Below are 23,030 nucleotides of genomic sequence, written 5' to 3' on the forward strand. Positions count from 1 at the left end.
GAAGAAATTTATTATATGAGGGTTGACTGTAAAATAAGGTTCCTAAAGATTTTTCACAATGAAAACTTGTTTATTGGTATTGAATAATACATTTTTGGAAAGCTTAGACTTTTTCCTATTTTTTGACATAATCGCCGTTGAGTTTCATGCATATTTGCATGCGGTGTACCATCTTCTTTATGCCTGAACTTAGAACTCTCCCTCTGAGCTGCGAAGATAGCTTAAAACCTCTTCTTTCAGCTCCTCTCCGGTTCTGAAATGCGTCCCACCCAGGTATTTTTTCAATTCAGGGAAGAGATGGCATACCCTAAATGGTCTGTCAAAATTTTGTTAATGCAGCTCTTGCTGACATCAGTGATCATCTCACAGAGCTCCCGAACCGTCACCCTTGATCTTTCAGCATTGTTTCTTCCACTTTCCCAATCGTTTCACCCGAAACCGATGGGCGTCCAGACTGCTGTTCGTCATGGGCGTCTGTATGTCCGGCTTTGAGTTCTCTGCACATTTGTGCACATGTTTCTCCGTAGACTTCACACATGTTTTTTGCACACTAAAAATGAATTGCAGATCGTAATTCACACCTGGCAGGAGAAGCAAGTTGGAGCTCCATCTGTAATGTCTGGCGAGCCAAGGCTGAACGTCGCAGACAGCTCGAAGGGGGGTGGGGGATGGGGAAACCAAGGTACATGCCAGTGTCGCCGGATCCCGCGTAACAGTGCTCCTCGTGACTGCAGCTCCTTGGGAATCTTATTTTACGGACAACCCTAGTACATGAAAAAGGAGCCTTCACTAGCCACTGCAAGCTTTATCAAACTAAAAAGTAAAAGGTATGGATTATAGAGGTATGTTTCAGGTATGACTTTATAAACTGTTGAGGCTTCGATGCAACCATACTCAGCAATGTAGTTTTATGCCATCAGAAAATAGCTCTATACTCCATAGTATTTTGATAAACCTAGTGGTGGCTAGCAATAATATCCTTTTGTTCATATACGAAACAAACCTTCGGTCTCAGCATTAGGATTTACTAGCGCCAAGCTGGAAACCGGTAGAATTAAAATTAAACATGTGCGATCCAGGGACTATTGGCATCTATACCAGGTCACGGGGCATGTATACCCAGAATGCCCACGGCGTCGTGTGACCCGCCAGTTATCTTTCTACCGCCTTTAAGATAGGACGTGTTCTCTGTCTATCTGTTTAAAGCCGGTTTTAGTTTGCCCGTTTTTATCCATTTCACTTTCATTTCTCTTATTAATTCTCTTTCTCTGAGTGTGCTCAGTGTGGGTGTGAGCTGTAAGAGTGTGTAAGTGGTGAGATGGTGTGTTTTGTATCGGCGTTGGGATCTTCTTCTGTTTTGAAGACAAGACAAAGGAAATGTCCTGGAGTCAGGTGCTTTCCATGTTCAAGATTCCTAACTTCAGTGTCGACGGATCCTCACCCAACGTGTAGTAGGTGCAGAGAAAGTGTATGTACAATTAGTGATCCTTGTTCTGTTTGTTGTGGTTGGTCGGTGGAGCAGTGGAGGAAGTTTTATGAGAAAGGCCATACACCAGACTGCTCCATATGTTTCACCACCTGCCTTTGATTTGTCCCATACCTCTTCTGTTTCTCCTAGTGGTTCGTTATCAGAAACGCCAGGAGGGGTTTTGGGTAATTTGATGCATAACATTTACGCTCCGTTGTTCCCAGCAGGGAGTGGGGGAGCATCGCCATCTTTGTTCCAGGTGCCTGCTCCCGACTCGAACAGGATGGAAGGTACGTGGGCGGCGCTAGGCCTTCCAGGCGTATCAACCTTGGAAGGTTTGCTGTCGCATTGTATGGGGTCACGGTTCCAGCAGAATCCGGCAGCGCTGAATATTTCTCATCCCTCGGGCTTGCACTTTATGGGAAATAATGCCGTGGCTACGCCAACAACTTCATTAGTTACGGCGATGTAGAACGTTAGGAGTAGTTTTGCTGCAAACGCGGGGATGCCAGCAGCAGGAGCCCAGTCTCTCCCTACAAGAGATGTCACACACCGACATGGCAGACGCGATGACGTCACAGCCTATTGATTTTCAGTCTGATTCACTGCATCCGGACTCAAATTTGCTTTCTGAATCGGTAGTACACACTGTAATGAAGAAATTACAGGATCTAGAGAAGAAAATTAATAAGAAAGACAAAAAGAAAAGGCGGGATTCGTCTTCTTCCTCTAGCTTGGCTTCATTACTAAGTTTGATGACGTCACAGCGTGTACCAGTCAAGCGTTGTAGGATACTGGATTTCGCGACTGATCCTCGGGCCAAGAGGAGAAGAGTGAATTCTTCTTCATCTTTCGGGCCAGGACTGTCACATCCCAGTCAGCAAGAAAGGCAAGAAGTCAGTGGCTGGTAAGCTCAAAGCTAGAGGAAGAAGCCGTTTACAAGAGTCCGAACAAGCGAGTGAATCGACGGCCGATGGGATAGCGGCCGACGCAGAGTTGCCAGTAGAGACTACAAAGAGTCAAAGAAAAACTACAGTGTCGTTGGCGAAATTGACGAAGGTGAAAAGTGCAGCAAAGGATAGAGCACAGATACCGGTTTCGCCTGATAGACCTTTTTAAATACTTAGAAAAGATGATAAGGCTCCTATTAAAAGGTCGAAGAATAGTGAGTTGGCAACCTCATCTGATACGTTGGTGGAAGGCGTTGTCCGCTTAAATGAAGAATCAAGGCCGAATTCTCCGACGGTCGTTGGAGACGATATTAATCGTCATGGAGAGGAAGTGAGCTCGGTTGCGAGCAGATGAGTGAGGTGGTCTCGTTCTCCTGCTGACTGTTCGGGATCGAGCAGTCAGCGGTCATCAGAGATCAAAGACGGCCACAAAGCACCCGGACGTTTGTCAGGGGATAGGAGTGAGATAGCATCTCCTGTGGCTGAGCACAGTATGCTAGAACCGGAGGAAGGAGAGAACCAAGAGTTTCTGGCTTCGTATGCAGGGGTGATTGATTTGATTCGTCAATTCAATAACCTTTCAGAGAGAACAGAAACACCTGCCAGTATGCTTCCTTCGGGGATAGACATGGCATTTGGGGTGAAAAAGGATACCAAGGTGTCGTATGAATTACCTTGTTCAAAAATGCGGAGTCCGTTTTACAACATGTAAACGCACAGATATTATACGACACAGACGGTTCCTTTACTATCAAGACAGATTAACCCAAATGTGGTAAGGTTAAAGCCTGGATTAACCTTAGATCAAGTTAAAATGGAATGCCCTTCGATGATTTGCCAAGAGGTTGCTACGTTAGAAGCAACAGCTTCTTCTGTCTTTCAGACTGCTTCTTGGCTGGATCTTTGGTCGACAGCAGTTGCGAAGATTGTATACTCGGAAGTGACAAGAAAAGTAGTGGATGAATCAATTAGATTACTACAATCAGGTGCCAAAGCAATTGCGTACTTGACAAATTTAAGTGCCAATGTTTGGGCAAATATCCTGTTAATGAGAAGGGATGCAGCTTTGGCTAGACTAAGTTGCACTGTTGATTTTGGATTCCCTGCTAGTTGCAATTGCTGTTGCCAGAGGCCATACTAGAAGAGGTTATAGATAGAAGAAGGATGGACACTAACGATAGATTGGTACAGCAAGCAGTTAGGAAAACATCTAACAGTCAGGCTAATCCTATGGAGGGTAAGGCAGCAGCAAATACCTCGGAAGAAGCCAGTGAGATGTAACATCCCTAATAGAGCAAGGAAACCCTCTTCCCCAAAGAAGTTAACTCATTGGCCCTTTCACAATAGAAATAACAGAGGAAGGGGGATTAGGGGAAGAGGAAGGGGCTCAAGACTATAGGATAGGCGCCTCTCATCACTCAGCCTGGCAAATCACTGGAAGGTGTGGCAGAAACTGGGAGCAGAGCAGTGGGTGGTGGATGTTCTCAGGGTCGGGTATTTGATTCCATTCGAAGTATCCCCACCCTTGACAGAACAGCCATTACCTCACCTCGCTTATGTTCAAGAACCTCAGAAGGCTTTTATTCTGCAAGAGGAAGTGAAGAAGATGATGGAAAAAGGGGCTGTGGAGCAAGTATCCATTCCGTCAAAGGGGTTTTGCAGCAGGATTTTCCTTGTACCCAAAGCCAGTGGGGACTGGAGGACAGTAATAGATCTGTCAACTGTGAATCTGTCTATAAGAAAAACCAGATTCAAAATGAAAACACCAAAGACTGTTCTACAAGCAGTCAGGATTAAGGACTTTATGCTGATGATCAACTTGAAAGACGTATACTTTCAGATCCCAGTCCATCAAGTCTTCCAGGAAATTTCTCTGCTTCAGTCTTGCAGAGAAAGTTTTCGAGTTCAAAGTTCTGTGCTTTGGATTGACAACATCTCCTCAAGTTTTTACAAGAGTGTTCACTCTCGTGTTGACATGGGCCTATGCTCAGGGGATCAGACTAATAAGATATCTAGATGATTGGCTGGTGATAGCAAAGTCCGGAGAGAAATTACTCAGACAGGGTGACCTTTCTACAGTTTTGTCACAGCTTAGGCATTGTGATAAATCAGGAGAAGTCGCAGTTGGATCCAAGTCAACGGCTGGTGTATCTGGGAATGGTTTTTGACACAATAAAAGCCAAAGTATTCCTGACAGACCAGAGAGTAGAGAAATGCAAACAAGTGGTGAATGCCTTTCTGGAAAAACAAACATAGCCAGCAAAACAGTGACAGGTAGTACGGGAAGTTCTAACTTCCTTGGAGAAGCTAGTACCACAAGGGAGGTTACACCTTCGATCTCTACGATGGAGGATGAAGGAGTTTTGGTCACCAATAGTAGATCACCCGTACAAGCAGATTCCCTTGTCGGCAGAAGTGAGGAAAGACTTGCTGTGGTGGATGCAGGACAACAATCTGACAGTGGGTGTTCCCCTTCAGCAACCCTCCCCGGATCTCCTGTTGTTCTCAGATGTGTCACTAGAAGGTTGGGGAGTGCATATGGAGGAGCTGGTGGTTTCAGCAAAATGAAGCGGCGAGGACAGAAAACTCCATATAAATGTGCTGGAGTTAAAAGCAGCGTTTCTAGCACTACAGGAATTCCAGGAGAGGGTGCAGGGGCAATCAGTGGTTTTGATGTCTGACAACACCACAGTTGTAGCTTACATAAACAAACAAGGAGGTCTAGTGTCTCGACAATTACATGTGATGACCGTTCAACTTCATCAGTGGGCTTTAGAGAATGTAGTAGACATCAGGGCCAGATATATTCCGGGAAAAAGAAACATAGTGGCTGACAAGTTGAGCCGCAGGGATCAGATCCTGGGAATGGAGTGGTCCTTGCACCAACAAGTAGTGGACAGAATGCTCATGTTGCGGGAAAGGCCGATCATAGACCTATTCGCAATCGGGTACAACAAAAAGTTGGGAGTGTATTGTTCGGTAGTCCCAGACGTAGAGGCAGTAGCAGAAGATGCGCTACAACACCCATGGGACAATCTGGACGTCTACGTATTTCCTCCATTTTGTCTAATCCGTCAGGTTCTGAACAGGGTAATGCAGTCTCAGAACCTCAGAATGACTCTGGTAGCTCTGTTATGGCCAAAGGCAAAATGGTTTCCGGACCTCTTGGAACTCCTGATAGACGTGCCGAGAGAGTTACGCCCATGGAACAACCTGCTATGTCAGCCGCACATGGAGAGGTACCACCAGTCACTGAAGTCCCTATCACTTCACGGGTGGAGACTGTCGAGTATCTCTTGAGAGCGAGAGGGTTTTTGCAAAAAGCAACAGTGCAGATGGCAGGAAATAGAAAGTCATCGGCAGCAGTATACCAGGGAAAATGGTCGGCATACTGTGATTGGTGTCGTAGAGGGAACTTGTCTCCACTCGGTACCACTATTCAGCAATTAGCAGACTTTCTGATATATCTCGGGACAAAAAGGCATATGTCTGTATCTGCGGTGAAGGGGTACAGGGCTGCTTTAGCCTCGGTCTTACGCGTGAAAGCTGTGAACATTTCATCTTCATGGGAGTTGGCCATGTTGATGAAGAGCTTTGAGCAGTCATGTTCGACAAAGGAACTGAATACCCCAGATTGGGATTTGACCATGGTACTGAGTAGTCTGACAAAACCCCCCTACGAACCACTAAGGCAGTCCACAGATAGGAGCCTGACCCTGAAGACAGTCTTCTTATTGGCCCTAGGAGAGTACCATCATGAGTATGAAGGAGAGTACCATCATGAGCTGGAACGGACTAGATGCAGGTGAGGTGGTCAGCCATACTGTAAAGTTATGTTAGAGTATACTATACTTTTCAGTAGCAACACACCCCTCTCAGTAATAGAGAAGGGAGGGGTGATGGTAGATCCAGATACAAGGGACAAGAGTTTTTTATGAGAAAGGAGGGTCCTCTATTTTCTTATAGTTTATAAACCATGGCATGATACCAGCACCCAGTGAGGGAAACCAATAGATTTCCTTATATTCGGAAATGGATATAGGTGGCAAACTCCCAGTCAGTTAGAGATTTACCTCCCTCTAATAAGTAAGTCTATCCTAATGTTAAGAACGAAGGTTTGTTTCGTATATGAACAAATGACAAATTTGTAACTAATTTGTATTTTTCATAAGTAACAAACTTGAGGTCTTAACAGTTAAAGGCCCAGAACCACCCCTCTAGCAGACTTAAACTGGGTTAGAAGTATAACTGGCGGGTCACACAAATCCGTGGGCATTCTGGGTATACATGCCCTTTGACCTGGTATAGATGCCAATAGTCCCTGGATTGCACAAGTTTAAATTTAATTCTACTGGTTTCCAGCTTGGCGCTAGTAAATCCTAATGTTAAGACCTCAGGTGTGTTAGTTATGAAAAATACAAAAGTTACAAATTTGTCATTTTTAATGTAGATTTGTTCTAGACATAGTACTGGGGAATCTCTCCTTTAATGAAAATTGTCACTAAAACCCAACGTGAAGGGGTATGGGAAGCATGTAATATAGGCAAAGAAACACATGGATCAGCATCATAACTAGCCAGAACAAAGGATGTTAAAGGCGCTTGGTTATCCAAAGATGGCGGCGTCTCCTTTCTGCTGTACTGACCCTTTTCATAATTTTTTTTCCATCGTTCCACTAACCAAAAATGACACATTGAACAAAGATTAATAACTACATAAATTTCTCTGCACCTACTACACGTTTGGTGTGGATCCTAGACACCTATTTGTTCCGATACGTAATACAAACCCTCGGTCCTTTAACAATAGGAAGGTAACTAGCGGCAGCTGGGATGGTTGTAAGCTTCGAACAAGGGGAGAACGGTAGTTAACTGCTTGTCCGATCGTGCGCGCGAGAGGTGAAGAACCACTTTTGCTTTCGGCCGTGGTGTGACAGGACGTGCTCGTCATCGCTCTCTGCCCGCTATTTCGTTGTGTGCTTTGAAAGTTTACAATTTCTTCTCTGGTTTGTTTAGTTGGTTGTGAATGAAATTGTAAGTACTCTGTTCATTTTTTCATTATTAATTGAATTTTGTGAAGTGAATTATGGATCTGGAAATGGAGCTTTCGCCGCGCCCCCCGGTCGGCCCGTAGAGTGTGTCCCGGGCTGGAGGGGCGTAAATGCTGCGGCTTTCGCTCATTCCCAGAGATTGATCCTCATGAATTGTGTTCTCGGTGCCGGGGGCGTGAATGCTCCCGGGCCATCCATGCAATGTATGTGATAATTGGTCCGAGGCGCAGTGGGTGCTGTATGAGGGTAGGAAGAGGCGTAGACCAGCCAGGGAGTCGTCGGAAAGCTCTCCAGCTACTCCTTTGGTGACGGATACCTCGTCATCCTTCCTGCCCCCAGCTCACCCCTCACGGTTCACGCCTTCCCCTGCGGGGCGGGTTTCAGAGTCCTGCTCCTCACTCGATCCGTCGAGTGTGGAGGAGGGCGCCCGATACCCGGATGTTCAATTGTATTCGGGGTCTTCCGTCCGCTCTGGGTGGGGTTCGTCCTCCCCCAAGCGCGAGGGTGCCCCTCTAACTGACCTGACTTTTCCTCCCTCAGGTGTGCCTTCTGTGAGTGACGACCTTGGGCAGGTGTGGGCGTCGTTGGGACTGCAGGGCGCCCCCAGTATCCAGGGCTTAATTCAGCGGTTGGCGGGGTCGGCAGTGGTTACTCATGGAGTGGTTACCACTACAACGACTTCCTTGTCTACTCCAGGGTACGCCGCCCCTCCGCATTTGGTGTATACGCAGCACGTTGCTTCGGTGACCCCGACAGCATCGATCCAAATGCCGATCGCTGCCGTGCCTAAGGAAGGGGCGGTGCCACTTTCCATCTGGTTTCTTTGTGCTGCCGACCCCGGACTTTCGCTGCCCAAAGAGTTCTCCCCTGGACCTGCCGCCTGTTCCTAGGATGACGGTGGCTGACTGTAAGACGCCTGGGATGCCTGATTATGGTGCTGTACCTGCCGTACCTGTCGCCGATGTTGTTGCTGGCCCAGCCGCTCGCGCTGCTCCTGTGAGGCTTGCTGTGCGTGATGCTCCTGCTGTTGCTGTTCCTGCTGTTCCTGTTGTTGCTGCTCCTGCTGTTGACGTTCCTGTCGTGCCTGGCCGGTTTTTTGCCTTTCGCCCCTGCCCACGTCGTGTCTCGTCATGGAAGTGCTGCCCAGACTCAGGTCTTTCCGGACAGGTGCAGTCGGGCCGTGTTGCTTCGGCAATTGCCCCGGCTCCGGCCTGGATGGAAGACCTGACGTCCGTCCTGAGAGAGCTGACGAAGAAGAGGAAGAAGAAGAGGAAGGTGTCGTCGTCGTCTTCATCGTCTTCTTCGTCGTCTGCTGCCGCCTCTCCCCCTTCGACTTCTAAGGCTTCCAAGCCGAAGAAGAAGAAGGCTGCCTCCTCCCCCCTAAGAAGGCTCCTTCGGGACCTTCGAAGGGCTCGTCTCACTCCGGTGTGACGGGGGGTTCTTCTGCTGGTCCTCCTGTTCCTTCAGGAACGGGGCCCTGTCTCCTCTTCTGAGAAGAAGAAGTCCGGGACCAAGGGTGTGCTGGCTACCGCTGGTACACCCTCGCCTGGTCTTGGTAGCTCTGCTGCTAAGCCAGGTACCGGCTCGGCTTCTCGTCCGCGAGAAGTTCCGAGTGTACGGTCTCCTTCGGGAGATCGTGCAGCCAAAGTTAAGACGCCCGAGTTCGCTCAGCGTCAAGGCCGAGGCACGGAGCAGAAGACTGTCGAGAGCCGCTCAGGTGACTCGCCAGGCCAGCGGCCGCTCTCGCAGCAACCAGCCGGTACCTCGGGTGGACATGACGGTCTCTGACCGGCCACGGGTTGAGGCTGGGAAGAGGTCCCCTCGACTGACGGTACCAGCGGTTTGACGCGCCGCGAGGACGCTCACCGGTCTCACCACGAAAGCGAGCTCTGCAGGTCACCTGACCGCCGCTGCCACAGGGACCGGGCGGATAGGGCGACCAGCAGCAGCTCGTCTGACGCATGGGACCGGGGTCGACGTGCTCAGTCGAGCCGCTCGCCACAGGTGAGCGGCACGGCCAGGCCTGCAGATCGATCCCCACTGCGGGTTGGTGATCGGCTGCAGCCCCCCACGTACGCTGGTCCTGCCAGCGAGCGGGGGGGGAGCGTCAACTTCCTCAGGATACGCCGGGAAGAGCGAGGTAGCTAGGAGTGATCGTGAGAGGTGCGCCGCTCACGATCCCGTCACGACGCCGCACGTGCCAGGTATGGTCTTAGGACCAGCCAGGTCGTACGCGCAAGTGGTTGAAGGGGACCGTCAGGGGTCTGTTGCTGGTCCTCCTTCTGAAGGAGGAGGGTCTCGAGAGCTGCTTTTGTTGGAGGGACTGGACGGTCCTACTCCTCAGGACGCTGTAACTCCTGAGATCCAGAGGAACTTTGCCCAGGTTATTGCGCTGATTCGTCGGCACAACGACCTGGGGGAAGGATCGCCGCTCCCACCATCTGAGCCCACGTCCCGGCTCGACCGTCATTTTGGGGCCCGAAGAGGGACCCAAATTGACGGTGGGGCTGCCGCGATTCAGAAGCTTGCAGGACCTCAGTCCTTGACCAGGTGGAGAATTTCGTCTCAGGACGAGAGGATTCGCTGAAGTCAGGACGGTCTTCCAAGCTACTTCCTCCTCCTCTGCAGCGACAGCGGAAATTCTACGTGCCTTCAGAGGATCCAATACCGCCCAAACAGGTTAACCCGGAGCTAGCTAGGCTAACTCCAGGTGTGTCCCTGCAGCAGCTCCTGTTGGAGAACTTGTGGTTCTCGCAGCAGGAGGCACTGGGCCTGGAAGCTACCGCTATGGATCTGTGGTCCCTCACAGTATCCAAAGTCGCGGCCGACTCTGGGGGCTCTGCCCTCAAAGACGACCCCGATTTCAGGAGACTGTGCCAGTCTGGAGGTAGGGCCATCTCCTACCTCGCCCATCAGATGGCAAACCTGTGGGCCAACTTGGTTCTCCGTCGTAGGGATGCTGTCCTTACACGAGTAGCCAAGGGGGCTGGGCGTGAGGCGGTAAATGGACTCCGTAATGGACCTATGAAGAGTTCCTCCGCTCTCTTTCCTGAAGAGATGGTGGACGCTGCGGTGGAAAGACGGCGCACTCATGACAGTGACCGTCTGGTTCACCAGGCAGTCTCGAAGGTTTCTGGGCAACCTCGCGCTACTGCGGCTAAGCCTAAGAGTTTAGCTAGCGCTTCCTCGGCTGCTAAGGCGGCTGCTCCATCGAAGCCCCGAGGAAAGACTCTTCCTGCTTCAACTTCTGGTAGAGGAGGCCGTAACCAGCCCTCCTTTCCCCGAGGAGGTTGTGGGGGGGGAAGAAGTTCGAAGCGAGGTGGGAAACTCTAGGGGACAGCGTTCCCTCTCACCTGCTGCCGGAAGTGGGGGGGTGCCTAGCGAGCCATTGGGCAACTTGGCAGCGCTACGGTGCCGAGACCTGGATAGTAGACGTCCTTCGAATCTCGGCCACCCCTCACCTCCAACCCGGTCCATCTTCAGACTTATTGTCCAAGGTTCTTCAAAGGACAACGCTCTTCGGCAGGAGGATCAACCGACCAAAACGAGCTGTAGAGAAATCGTAAGTAGATCGGTCACCAGGCTTTTACAGCCGCCTTTTCTTAGTGGAGAAGGCATCGGGGGCTGGCGCCCGGTGATAGATCTCTCTCCCCTGAACCGATTTGTTCGCCAGACTCGGTTCACGATGGAGACGGCACGGGGGTTTCCGTGCCTCGACTCCATCAGGGGCGGAACGATTTTTTTTTCATGGGGTCTTTCAGTTGGACTGGGAAGACGGCGTATTTTCAAATACCCATCCATCAGTCCTCCAGAAAAGTACCTCCGCTTCATCTTCGACGGGACGGTGTACCAATTCAGGGCACTTGCTTCGGTCTGTCAACCGCCCCACAGGTGTTCCACGCGAGTGTTCACTGGTGTCTGCTTGGGCCCATTCGCACGGGATACGTCTTTTGAGGTATCTCGACGATTGGCTGGTCCTGGCGAGCTGCTGCTCGCAGTTGCTGCAGGACAGGGATCGATTCTCAAGTTTTGGTCTGCGATCCTGGGGATCGTGATGAACTACGAGAAGTCCGATCTCGAAAACCCAAGCAGAAGATGAAGTACCTGTGTATGCTGATCGATACGGTGGCAGCTCAAGTCCGCCCTGCAGACTTGAGGATCAGCAGATTCAGGGAGGCAGCCGGCCGGTTCCTGTCTCGGCAGGAACAGGCAGCTCAGCAATGGCAAGTCGTGATCGGCCACCTGTCGTCACTTGAGACTAAGGGAGAGTTGGTCACAGGTAAAGGATCCACCTTACTTCTTCCCCGTGTCCCCGTGGTGGCTCGACGACAGGAAACCTCTACGCACTCTCTCTCTCTCTCTCTCTCTCTCTCTCTCTCTCTCTCTCTCTCTCTCTCTCTCTCTCTCCTCTCTCTCTCTCTCCCCCCCCCCCCCCCCACTGGAGATGTTGCTGTTTCCAGACGCATCAACCGAGGGATGGGGCGCATACCTGGAGGAGTTGCTGGCTGCAGGTGTTGTTGGACATCACGACAAGCACCTTCACATCAATGTCCTGGAACTCAAGGCGGCGTTCTACGCTCTCCAAGAATTCCAGGACCGCTTGGTGGGACACTCAGTGGTGTTGATGTGCGACAACACCACAGTAGTGGCATACGTCAACAAGCAGGGGGGCCTAGTGTACTCTCCGCTACACCAGTTGACGGTGAAGGTGCACGAGTGGGCCACGGCTCACTCAATAGAGCTGTCAGCACGCTACATTCCAGGCTAGAGGAATGTAGTAGCAGACAAAACAGCTCAGCCGTCGGGATCAGGTGATAGGAAACCGAGTGGTCTCTACACCCAGAAGTGGCGGAAAGGCTCTTCAACCTGTGGGGGGGGCGTCCAGTCATAGGCCTGTTCGCCACCGGGGGGACAACAACAAACTCCAGGTTTTTGTTCAGCCGTGCCGGGACCCATGGGCAGCTGCAGAGGACGCTCTTCAACACCCCTGGGACAACCTCTTTGTCTACGCCTTTCCTCCCTTCTGTCTGATTCGAAAAGGGATCAGCCGAGCGCTGGCCACTCCCAATCTCAGGATGATCCTGGTGGCTCCCAAACGACCTCAAGCCATTTGGTATCCGGACCTGCTGGCTCTTCTTGTGGAAGAACCGAGAGAGATGCCCCACTGGCACAACCTTCTAGCCCAGCCACACGTAGAACGGTACCACCGAGCAGTCCAGTCACTACAACTTCACGGCTGGCTGTTATCCACCATCTCTTGCGAACGAGAGGCTTTTCTTGTAGCGCAGCAACAGAGATGGCTGGACACGTCCGACAGTCCTCTGCAGCTGTGTACCAGGGGAAGTGGGCGTCTTCTGTGGTTGGTTGGTGTCGTAACGGGGTTCTATCTCCTATCAGAGCCACTCTTCAGCAGGTAGCGGATTTCCTCGTATTTCTTCGCCGAGAGAAGCTCCTCTCAGTACCCACAGTCAAAGGATACAGAGCCCCCCTGGCTCTTGTCCTAAAACTGAGGGGACTGGACATCTCGAATTCGTTCGAGATCTCCTTACTTATGAGGAGCTTCGAAAGGTCTTGCCCACCCAGGGAACTCGGGCCCCCTGAGTGGGATGTGACTCTCGTCCTTAGGAGTTTGACTCGCAGACCATTCGAGCCACTCCGAGAGTCGTCAGACAGGGATCTGACCCTCAAGACCCTCTTCTTGCTGGCCCTGGCATCGGCGAAGAGAGTAGAGGAACTTCATGGTCTTTCTTTCAATGTTAAACATTCCAGGGGATGGGGTTTTTGGGATTCTGTGACGCTCGATTTCGTCCCGAACTTCGTAGCTAAGACTCAGAATCCGTCGATCCCTGACGACAGGTTCGAGTCTTTCACGATCCCCTCCCTAATGGATTTCACCAACAACGATACGGATGAGATGCTGCTTTGTCCTGTGAGGGCGCTACGGTGCTATCTGAAGAGGACTCGACACCTCAGGCCTGAGTGTCGACGCCTCTTCGTTAGCACTGGGGTTACCAAGAAAGAAGTATCCAAGAATACGCTTTCTTTCTGGCTATGTGAGGTGATCAGGAGAGCGTACGAGGCTGATGGTAGTGACGACATCCGTACGCTCCAACCGAGAGCCCACAAAGTCAGAGGTATTGGACCCTCTTTGGCGTTCCGTAAGAACTTCTCCGTGGCGCAGGTCCTGAAGGCAGGTGTCTGAGCCAACCAGACTACCTTCACGTCCTTCTACCTTCGGGATATTGCCCACAAGTCCTTGGATAAACTTTTTTTCCTTGGGGGGGGGACCTGTGGGGTGCTGGATCAAAACACTTTGTGTAAGCTTACCAGCACTAGCAGCAGAACAGCATCGATTCCTGGTGTGACTGTAGGAATGAATGTGTGAATGAGAGTACGACTGGCTTCTCTTCTCCATCTTTCTCTCCCTCTACCTGTGGGCAGAGGGTCACGGTCGTCACCATGCTGGAAAGGAATTTGATGCAGGTAAGCTACTCGACCGAGCCCCAATCTATCCCTTTAGTTAGGGATAGAAGCAAATATCCTCCACTTCCTCCAACAAGGGGGAGGGAGTGGATGCCTACTTGAGACAAACCCATAACTTTACATTGGCTCTTGTAAAGGAGCAAGTTCTTGCTTGCTGGTACAACAAGATACGCTTGCCTTTCTCTTAGTACTTGGCTCAGAGGTCTGACCATTGATCCTGCGGTGCACACCCCGATCAATCGGACAGAGGCTTGGACACCTCCCTCGCTCTTACGACCAGGGAGACATTCCAAGGTTGGACGAACACCAGTCTGTTCACCAAAAAGACTCTGATTCCTCCCACCAATAAGTGAGTCTTCCTATTGGAACAAATGACAATTTGTCAAAAATTGCATTTTTCCAAAACTATACAAAAACTGAGGTCCTTTACATATAGTCCCACTCATGCCACCCCTCACTCTGCAACTTTTTGCATGGGCCTAAAGTAAAAGTGATTCTTCACCTCGATCGGACAAGCAGTTAACTACCGTTCTCCCCTTGTTCGAAGCTTACGACCATCCCAGCTGCCGCTAGTTACCTTCCTATTGTTAAAGGACCTCAGGTTTGTATAGTTAGGAAAAATGCAATTTTCGACAAATAGTCATTTTAAAAATCTCAAACAAGGAAGCCCACTAACATCCGGGCATTTCCTCTGCTTACTGTAAGATCCCGAAGAAAACTTCATCGGCGAGGTAAAAAGATCCATGATAACCCACTACCTGTGTAAACCTACAGCAATCACAAACACTGAAACACAGTAATGAATGTAAAGGGGGCAAACTAAACCTGCTTTAAAAAGAAAGAGCAAAATGTGTCCTCTTTCAAAGGCTATAAGAAAGTAACAAGATGCCCCAGGCATTGTAGTAGCTCCTACATAGCTCGTGACCAAGCACAGATGCCAATAGTTCTTTGCGTACACAGGTTTTTTTTTTTTATTAATTTTGCCTGTTTTCCAGCTGGCGCTAGATAATTTATCCTAATGTTAAGGCAGGTTTCCTAGTTATGAAAAATACAAATTGATTAAACATTTTTCATTTTTAAGCTCCAGTTGTAGAGTTTTGGACAAACTATTTTGTGCAGTTTTCTAGTTTGTTTATGTAATGTATCATGGTGTGGAAGTACATTTACATTGCAAACATCCAAGTACAAATAGGGAAGTCTTCAGATAACTGTTATTTCAGGTATGGAGCAGAATTTCTGTAGAACAATTAAGCATGCATGTGTTCAGTGCGTGTTAGTCTTACATAAATGTCATGACGTTCCATTTACTAATGTTGTATTTTATTTTTCAGTGTCTGTTGTTATGGACAAGGTGATAAAAGACACCAGATTCAAAAACTTAATGCAATGTCAGAGATTGTCATTGCTACCCCTGGTAGACTAAATGATTTTGTTAGCCAAGGTAAGATTTTAATTTGTTGGTGCTTTAACCCTATAGGGGGTTACCACTTTATTTATTTTTTTATTTTTTTAATTTAACATAAATTGCATACTATGTGTGGTCATTAACCCTTAGGAGGCCGGGTAGAAAAATCAATATGCAGTACCCCAGGCTGAGGAAACTTTGAAGTAGACCAATTAATACCAATATGACAGTATTTTAATAATATTTTAAAATTTCGCTCGCAATGGGTGCAGGCAGCAGCGTACAGTCAGGCAGTGAGAGAGACCAAATTATCTTTTAACAAACTGTAATAGAGTATTGTTTTAACATTGCACTTTTTTCGTAAATATGTTTTGTCTTGTATTTCAACCATCGTACGATAGTAAACAATTACCGTAGTTGTTATAAATTACATGTTATTATGTAATAACTTTATTTGCTTTAGATAAAAGATCAGAAAGTTAGTATACTGTTAAATTTAAACTTTTAAGCTGAGAAAACTGTTCAAGCTGCTAATGACTTATCATGCATCAGCAACAAGGATAAAACTCCCATAAACTAATGCCATCAAACAACCGTAGGTAAAATTTAGAGAAAATTATTTTAATCAAAATTACTGTGGATGAGTGAACACATGTAACTTGTTTTTTCGCCAATAAAAGATAAATAACATACGTATTACTATGAAATAAAAAGGTGAATGGAATAATTTTTTTTTTTTACAATGCAATCTGTTAAAAAAAAATTTTAGTTCCCAACAAGGTGTATTCACATCATACTTATGCCAACAAGAAACAAAAATTTGTTCAGAATTGAGTTAAATACGTAGAAATACTCATATTCGCCATTAGCTGATTTCCAAGCCAAACACTCACCGCTATGTTAGTATTTTATAATACAATAAATATTATTGGATACAGAGAAGTACTGTATAACTTTTTAAAAGAATCAATTAGAAGATGCATATTTGTTATGTTTTTATTTTATAATTATTTGTAGCCATCAGCAGCCTGACTTCGTTCAATTACATATGCCGATGTCAAACCTAATCTGATTCTCTTATCATGCCCAATTTCTTTTTTTTTTACTGAATTAACATAGTCAAAATGCATTGAACCTCCAGAATTAGCTTATTAATAATTACTATACCATTTTATGTAGTATCGAGTATGCTGAATACTAGGCTACTGTATTCGTATGTTTACAATATACCATAGTATATGCAAGGCTAACTCTTGTTAGTGTTATTCAATTTCTCTTTGTACTAAGTCATCGTAAGCCAATCTGCATTGAACCTAGAGAATTAGCGAAATCAAATAATTACAGGCAGTCCCCAGGTTACGAGGGGGTTTCCGTTCTTGAGACGCGTTGTAACCTGAAAATCGTCAAAAATTCCCTAAGAAACCTCACTTGTTCCGACACGAATACAAACCCTCAGGTTCTTTAACCCCTCTTACGCTGGTGCGGTAAATAAAAAAATTGTCTCCGTGTGTGCCGGAGGTGTTTCGGAGTGAGCGCGGAAGCGGAAAAAATATTTTTTTCAAAAAATCACAGCGCGCTTAGTTTTCAAGATTAAGAGTTCATTTTTGGCTCCTGCCATTGGCTGAAGTTTAGTATGCAACCATCAGAAATGAAAAAAATTATCATTATCATATATAAATAATGCGATATATGATAGCGCGAAAACGAAATTTCATATATAATTGTATTCAAATCGCGCTGTGCAAAGCAAAAACGGTTGAAGGTAACAAGTTACTTTTTTTCCGTTGTAATGTACACTAAATTTCGATCATTTTGGTATATAACACATTGTAAAACGATAAAAGCAAACACAGAGAAATCTTATCACAAAATAATGCATGAATTCGTGAACGCGCGGACGTAAACAAATATTTTTTTCAAAAAATTCACCATAAATCTAAACTATTGTCTAGAGAACTTCCCAATTTCTTTCAAAATGAAGACAAATGATTGAATATTACTATACTGGTAAGAGTATTAGGTTACAATTGCAGTTTTCGACCATATCTGACGAGTTAAATTTGACCGAATGTCGAATTTTTTCATATATATATTTTTTATATGCAATTATTTGGAAAATAAGAAAAGCTACAACCTTCAAATATTTTTTGTTTTATTCTACATGAAATTGCGCACATTTTCATATATAAAAAAACTCTATGAAATGCCTAATATGAAAACGGAGCAAATATTCCGAGAATGGGGACGTACGCCATTTCGGAGATTTGTGGCGGAGAATAACCGCTCTGCGGAGGGAAGGAAAGATTTTTTTAAAAAATTCACAATAAATCTAAATATTTTGCTAGAGACTTCGAATTTGTTTCAAGATGAAGATAAATGACTGAATATTACTATACTAGACTGTAAGAGTTTTAGCTTACAATTGCGTTTTTTTTCGACCATTTCGGTAGAGTCAAAGTTGACCGATGAACGTGTTTTTTTTTCTATTTATCGTGATTTATATGCAAATATTTCAAAAATGAGAAAAGCTACAACCTTCAATTATTTTTTGTTGTATTCTACATGAAATTGCGCACATTTTCTTATATAAAACTTAAAATGGTGCAAACATTACCACAATCGCACGTATGATTTTTTCGGAAGAGTTACCGCGCGGACGTAAAGAAAATGTTATTTTTTCATAAATTCACCATAAATTGAAATTATTGTGCTAGAGACTTCCAATTTGTTGCAAAATGAAGGTAAATGCTTGAATATTACTAGAATATAAGCGTTTTAGCTTACAATTGCGTTTTTTCGACCATTTCGGTAGAGTCAAAGTTGACCGAAGGTTGAAATTTTGGCAATTCTCGTATTTATATAAAATGAAAATATCTCAAAACTGATAAAAGCTACACCATGGGGTTTTTTTTATTTTTTTGTTTGTATTGTCCATGAAATTGCGCACATTTCCGTATATAAAACTTTATGTAACGGCTAATTTTAAAATGGTGCAAACATAACCCACAATCGCATGTATGATTTTTTTCGGAAGAGTTACCGCGCTGATGTAAGGAAAAAGTTTTTTCATAAATTCACCATAAATCGAAATATTGTGCTAGAGACTTCCAATTAGTTTGCAAAATTAAGGTAAATGATTGAATATTACTAGAATATAAGCGTTTTAGCTTACAATTGGCGTTTTTTTGACCATTTCGGTAGAATCAAAGTTGACCGAAGGTTGAAATTTGGGGCAAATTATCGTTATTTATATGGAAAATATCTCAAAAAACTGATAAAAGCTACAATCATGAGTATTTTATTGTTGTATTCTACATAAAAATGCACACACTTTCATATATAACACTTATTTAAACGGCTAATTACAATGGTAGAAAAATTATGTCAAAGTGACGAAATAATTTCCGAGATGTGTCACAGATACTTTTTAGTGCGGCAAGAAAGAAATTTGTGCTTGCGTGCCTGCGTAACGATTGTAAACAAAACAACACCTTGATCCGTGAACTCCCAGCATCCCCAAGGCGCATGATTCAAAAATTTTAGGCTGGTAGGCCTATAAAGTATTTTCCTTGAATTTTTAAAAAAAACTTTTGTAAGTCGACGTAAAATACGTCCAGTCGGCACACGGGAGACAAAAAATGTCGACGTAAAATACGTCCAGTTGGCGTAAGAGAGTTAACAATAGGAAGGTAACTAGCGGCAGCTGGGACGGTCGTAAGCTTCGAACAAGGGGAGAACGGTACTTAACTGCTTGTCCGACAGTGCGCGCGCCTGAGAGGTGAAGAATCACTTTTGCTTTCGGCCGCGGGTTGTGAAGGACGTGTTCGTCATCGCTCTCTGCCCGCTCATCGTTGTATGCTTTGTTTATATTGTGTTTTCTACTAATGGTTTTTTTACTTGAAAATGAAACTGTAAGTACTCTGTTTTCATTTTCATTACTTATGGGTCAACATGGAGCTATCGCCGTAGATGCGGCGGTTTCCGCTCTTTTCATGAAATTGATACCCTTTAATTATGTCTCGGTGCCGAGGGCGGGCGCAGCTCGCGCCGATTCATGTATTTTGGGCGAAAGTGTGTAATTGAAAATGTAAGTACTCTTTTCATTATATTTTTGCCCTGTGCCTTCGTTGCCGAGAGCGTGAATGCGCTCGGCACGAGCCTCTTATTTAGTATGAATAGAATGCAATGAAAGTGGATTCGCACTTGCAGTATTCTTTTTCATTTTATTTATTTAATTTAACATCAATTTTAATTTTGGATCAATTTCCGCTCTTACCTGGGAATTGATCCTTACGATTTATTTTCTGTGAAAGTGAAATTGCAAGTGCAGTATTCGTTTCATTTTCATATATATTTTAGATAGCATCATAAAATATATATGAAATATATACACTCATATTATTATGGATCAATTTTCTGCTCTTGCCCTGCACAGAGCCACAAGAAGGTCTTTAACCCGATTGCGCAGACGCCGTTACTGAGGAGAATTTAATTACATACAAGAAATGTAGAGGCACAGTTCCGTCGTGCCTATGAAAGAAGCTAGGCGTCAGTCTTGGGTGTCTTTTGTTTCCTCCATTAACAGTAGAACACCACCATCCTTCTGTGTGGAGGAAAGTGAAAAAGATAGCAGGCAAATTCACCCCCAACCCACCACCAGTGTTGAAGGTGAATGATCAGTATGTGACTGGAGCAACTGAGGTTAGCAATGCCCTGGCGGATCATTTCTCAAATGTATCACGCAAGTGTGAAGCAGCTCCTGGTCACCAGTTTAGGAGCAATAAAGAAAAGAAAATTTTAAATTTTGCAACAGGAAGGGAAGAGTCATACAACTCCTCCTTTACTGAAAGAGAATTGACTCCGCACTTGCTACGTGTAATGATACAGCCCCTGGACCCAATGGAATTCCATATGCAATGATAAACATGTAACCCTGTTAATACCAAGTTGTTTATTTTAAGCATTATTAACAGAATATGGCATGATCATAGTTATCCCAAGTGTTTGGGAACCAGCCATTATTTTAGCCTTTTTTAAAACCTGGTAAGGATAAGTTTTTAGCTGCAAAAACTATCGACCAATTGCATGACATCTTGTGTATGTAAGATCATGGAGAAGATGGTCAATGTAAGACTGGGTATGGTACCTGGAAAAGAAGGGTATTTTATCACCTATCCAGTGTGGGTTTAGAAAAATGCATTCAACGACTGATGTGTTGATGCGACTGGAATCCTCTATTTGTGAAGCGTTTTGCGGAGTGCCTGCAGATTCGTCGGCCAAGAGTACTTTCTGCCACAGAGCATCGGCGGATGAATACAAACAAGATGGCGGCCGTGTTTTGGCGCTAGTTTTGAAAACATGTGTAGTGTTGGAAAACCCGAAAACCTAAAAAAACGGTAATGGGGGACCCTATTGGGAACCGGGGTTTTTGGGTGGGGGAAGAACACACGAGTTTTGGTTAAAAGTAAATGAAAACGGTAAGGGGGGACCGATTGGGAAACCGGGGTTTTTTGGGTGGGGAGAGAGGCAGACGACGACAATGAAAAAGGAAAACCACGAAACCCTGGCAGACGGAACACGTGGCCAACTAAACTGTAGGAGCTGCTGTTCCAACTAAACTGTAGAGCTCCTGTTCCAACTAAACTGTAGGCGCTCCCTGTTCCAACTAAACTGTAGGAGCTCCGGTGATCGTAACCAAACGAACCAACCTAACCAAACTTAGGCTGCGTGCCCATTACCATGCCGGCTGCGCCTTACCTGACCCCCCAGTATAGTATATTAAGTGATTGCTACCTAACCAAGGAAAGGAACCAACCTAACATCGTTGTAGATGTCCACGTCTTAAACCATGGCCGGGGGGCTTCGCCCCCCTGGACCCCCCAGTATGTATATTAACAGTGATTGCTACCTAACCAATGGAACCTACCTAACCAAACTAAGTCTGCATGTCCTTACCTGGCCAGGGGGCTTCGCGCTCCCCTGGACCCCCCGCCCCTGTAGTAAGTTAACAATTATAAATATCTAACCAATATAACTTGTCCATACATATGGCTGGCACCCGTATATCCTTACTGATAACTAAACAAAATGAATATTTCCAAGAATACATTGGTTAAAGTCACGGCCACGTTGTTTGCTCGAACACATGGACTGCGTTCGAACACGTGACTTCCAGCGGACGTGAATGTTCGGATGTGTTGAGCGTTGCCTGACTTCAGCATAGCGGAAATAACATGGCGTGCTTAATTTGGACAAAATAATTAAAATAACGCATTTACATTGATAACGGCTGTGGTTACATAGAAAAAAAACGAACGTACCTAACTAAAAATGACCGTAACGAAACGAAACCCACCTAAAAGCCGAGTTAGAACGGGTGGACTAACACTTTCGTTGGCCTACTTAGAAAAAAAAAAATACAGATATTGAATCGAGCAAGGTCGTATGATCTGAAAAAAAAAAAAAAAAAAAAAAAAAAGTATAAAAACCGGACTTACCTTTGTTGGGTTGCAAATCGGGGAGTCGAAATCGGAAATCGGCAGACAAGTCGGGACGGGTAGAACTAAAGCTGGAAATCGGAATCGTCAGACAATTCGGACGGTTCGAACCTTCCTCTCTTCGGAGCTGGCTGGAGTGATTTTGGCGGGATCGGCCGGATGAATTGGGGAACAACACTCGTGTTTTAAACGGATCCGTTTGGGTAGAGTGATCTATCAATATTGTTGCGTTTCAGTGGAATTATACCGCATTTTAACGGTTTTGTTGAAACTACTCTATTTAATGGATAATGCACGTTTAACTAATTCTAAAAATGCTTTAAAAGGACCAATCTCCATTTGAAAGGTAACGCTTCTTAATGCAATACATGGAAAAATATGAACTATATAATGTTTTTACTGTACCACTTCTAGGCAAAACATTTCGTTTCAAGACCCGCCATGTGGATTCTATTGTGTTTGTGTGTATGCGTTTATCATTGGGATCAACAAAATGTAGTGAATGATTTACATTAAGGTGTGTTTTGAAATGCTGACTTAACGTGTGGTAGGATTTCCAACAATCTGAAATTACGGTTGACTCTGGATGAATGTTTTCAATTAAAATTGGGAGGAGTGTTTCTACAGATCTATCGGGAACAACTTGAAAGAATGTGTCCTTTGTTTCGCGATCAATCCCACCAAGGACCCAACAACCATCGACACGTCTACCTTTATGGAATTTTCTCTTCCCAAATTTGGATTCGTCAATTTCCACGATGTGTCCTGGCCCCCGATTTTCGGTTGTCCTGCACCAAAATCTCAATACAAGCTTCCCGGCAGAAATTGTACCAATCAACTATGGTATGGTCGGAACCTATACGCAGATTCATCTTTACATATGTCTGGGGAAGTTCGTAAAGCCAGCAATGGATCAAGCCCAAAATAGTCTTGTAGGATAGGTGTGACCCAGAGAAGAAGGAGCCGTTCCGAATTGCTTTCAGTTTCCGACATCTTCGAACGTTACACCACCACTGGAATGTTTCGCCATGCTTGATCAGGGCGAATGTGCCTTCATCACACTTATTACACTGACCGCTGAAATCGCCAATAAGGCCACTTTTCATTAAAAATATTAACAATGACCTTTCGTCATTACATAATAGCATCAAATCAATGAAAGGGACCGGATTGAGCG

The 23,030-nt window shown here is 45.7% G+C and overlaps 1 protein-coding gene across 1 annotated transcript in view; it reads left to right on the forward strand.

Annotated features, from left to right (window-relative positions):
* LOC135202471 (uncharacterized) overlaps positions 1-23,030 on the forward strand; it is a gene marked incomplete in the record, with an annotated part of 165,475 nt that overhangs the window by 81,565 nt on the left and 60,880 nt on the right. The window contains 1 exon segment of the mRNA XM_064231879.1: positions 15,283-15,392. Within this exon segment, the coding sequence (XP_064087949.1) occupies positions 15,283-15,392 (110 nt within the window).

This window comes from Macrobrachium nipponense, chromosome 30 (assembly GCF_015104395.2).
Source record: "Macrobrachium nipponense isolate FS-2020 chromosome 30, ASM1510439v2, whole genome shotgun sequence".
Lineage (NCBI taxonomy): Eukaryota > Metazoa > Arthropoda > Malacostraca > Decapoda > Palaemonidae > Macrobrachium > Macrobrachium nipponense.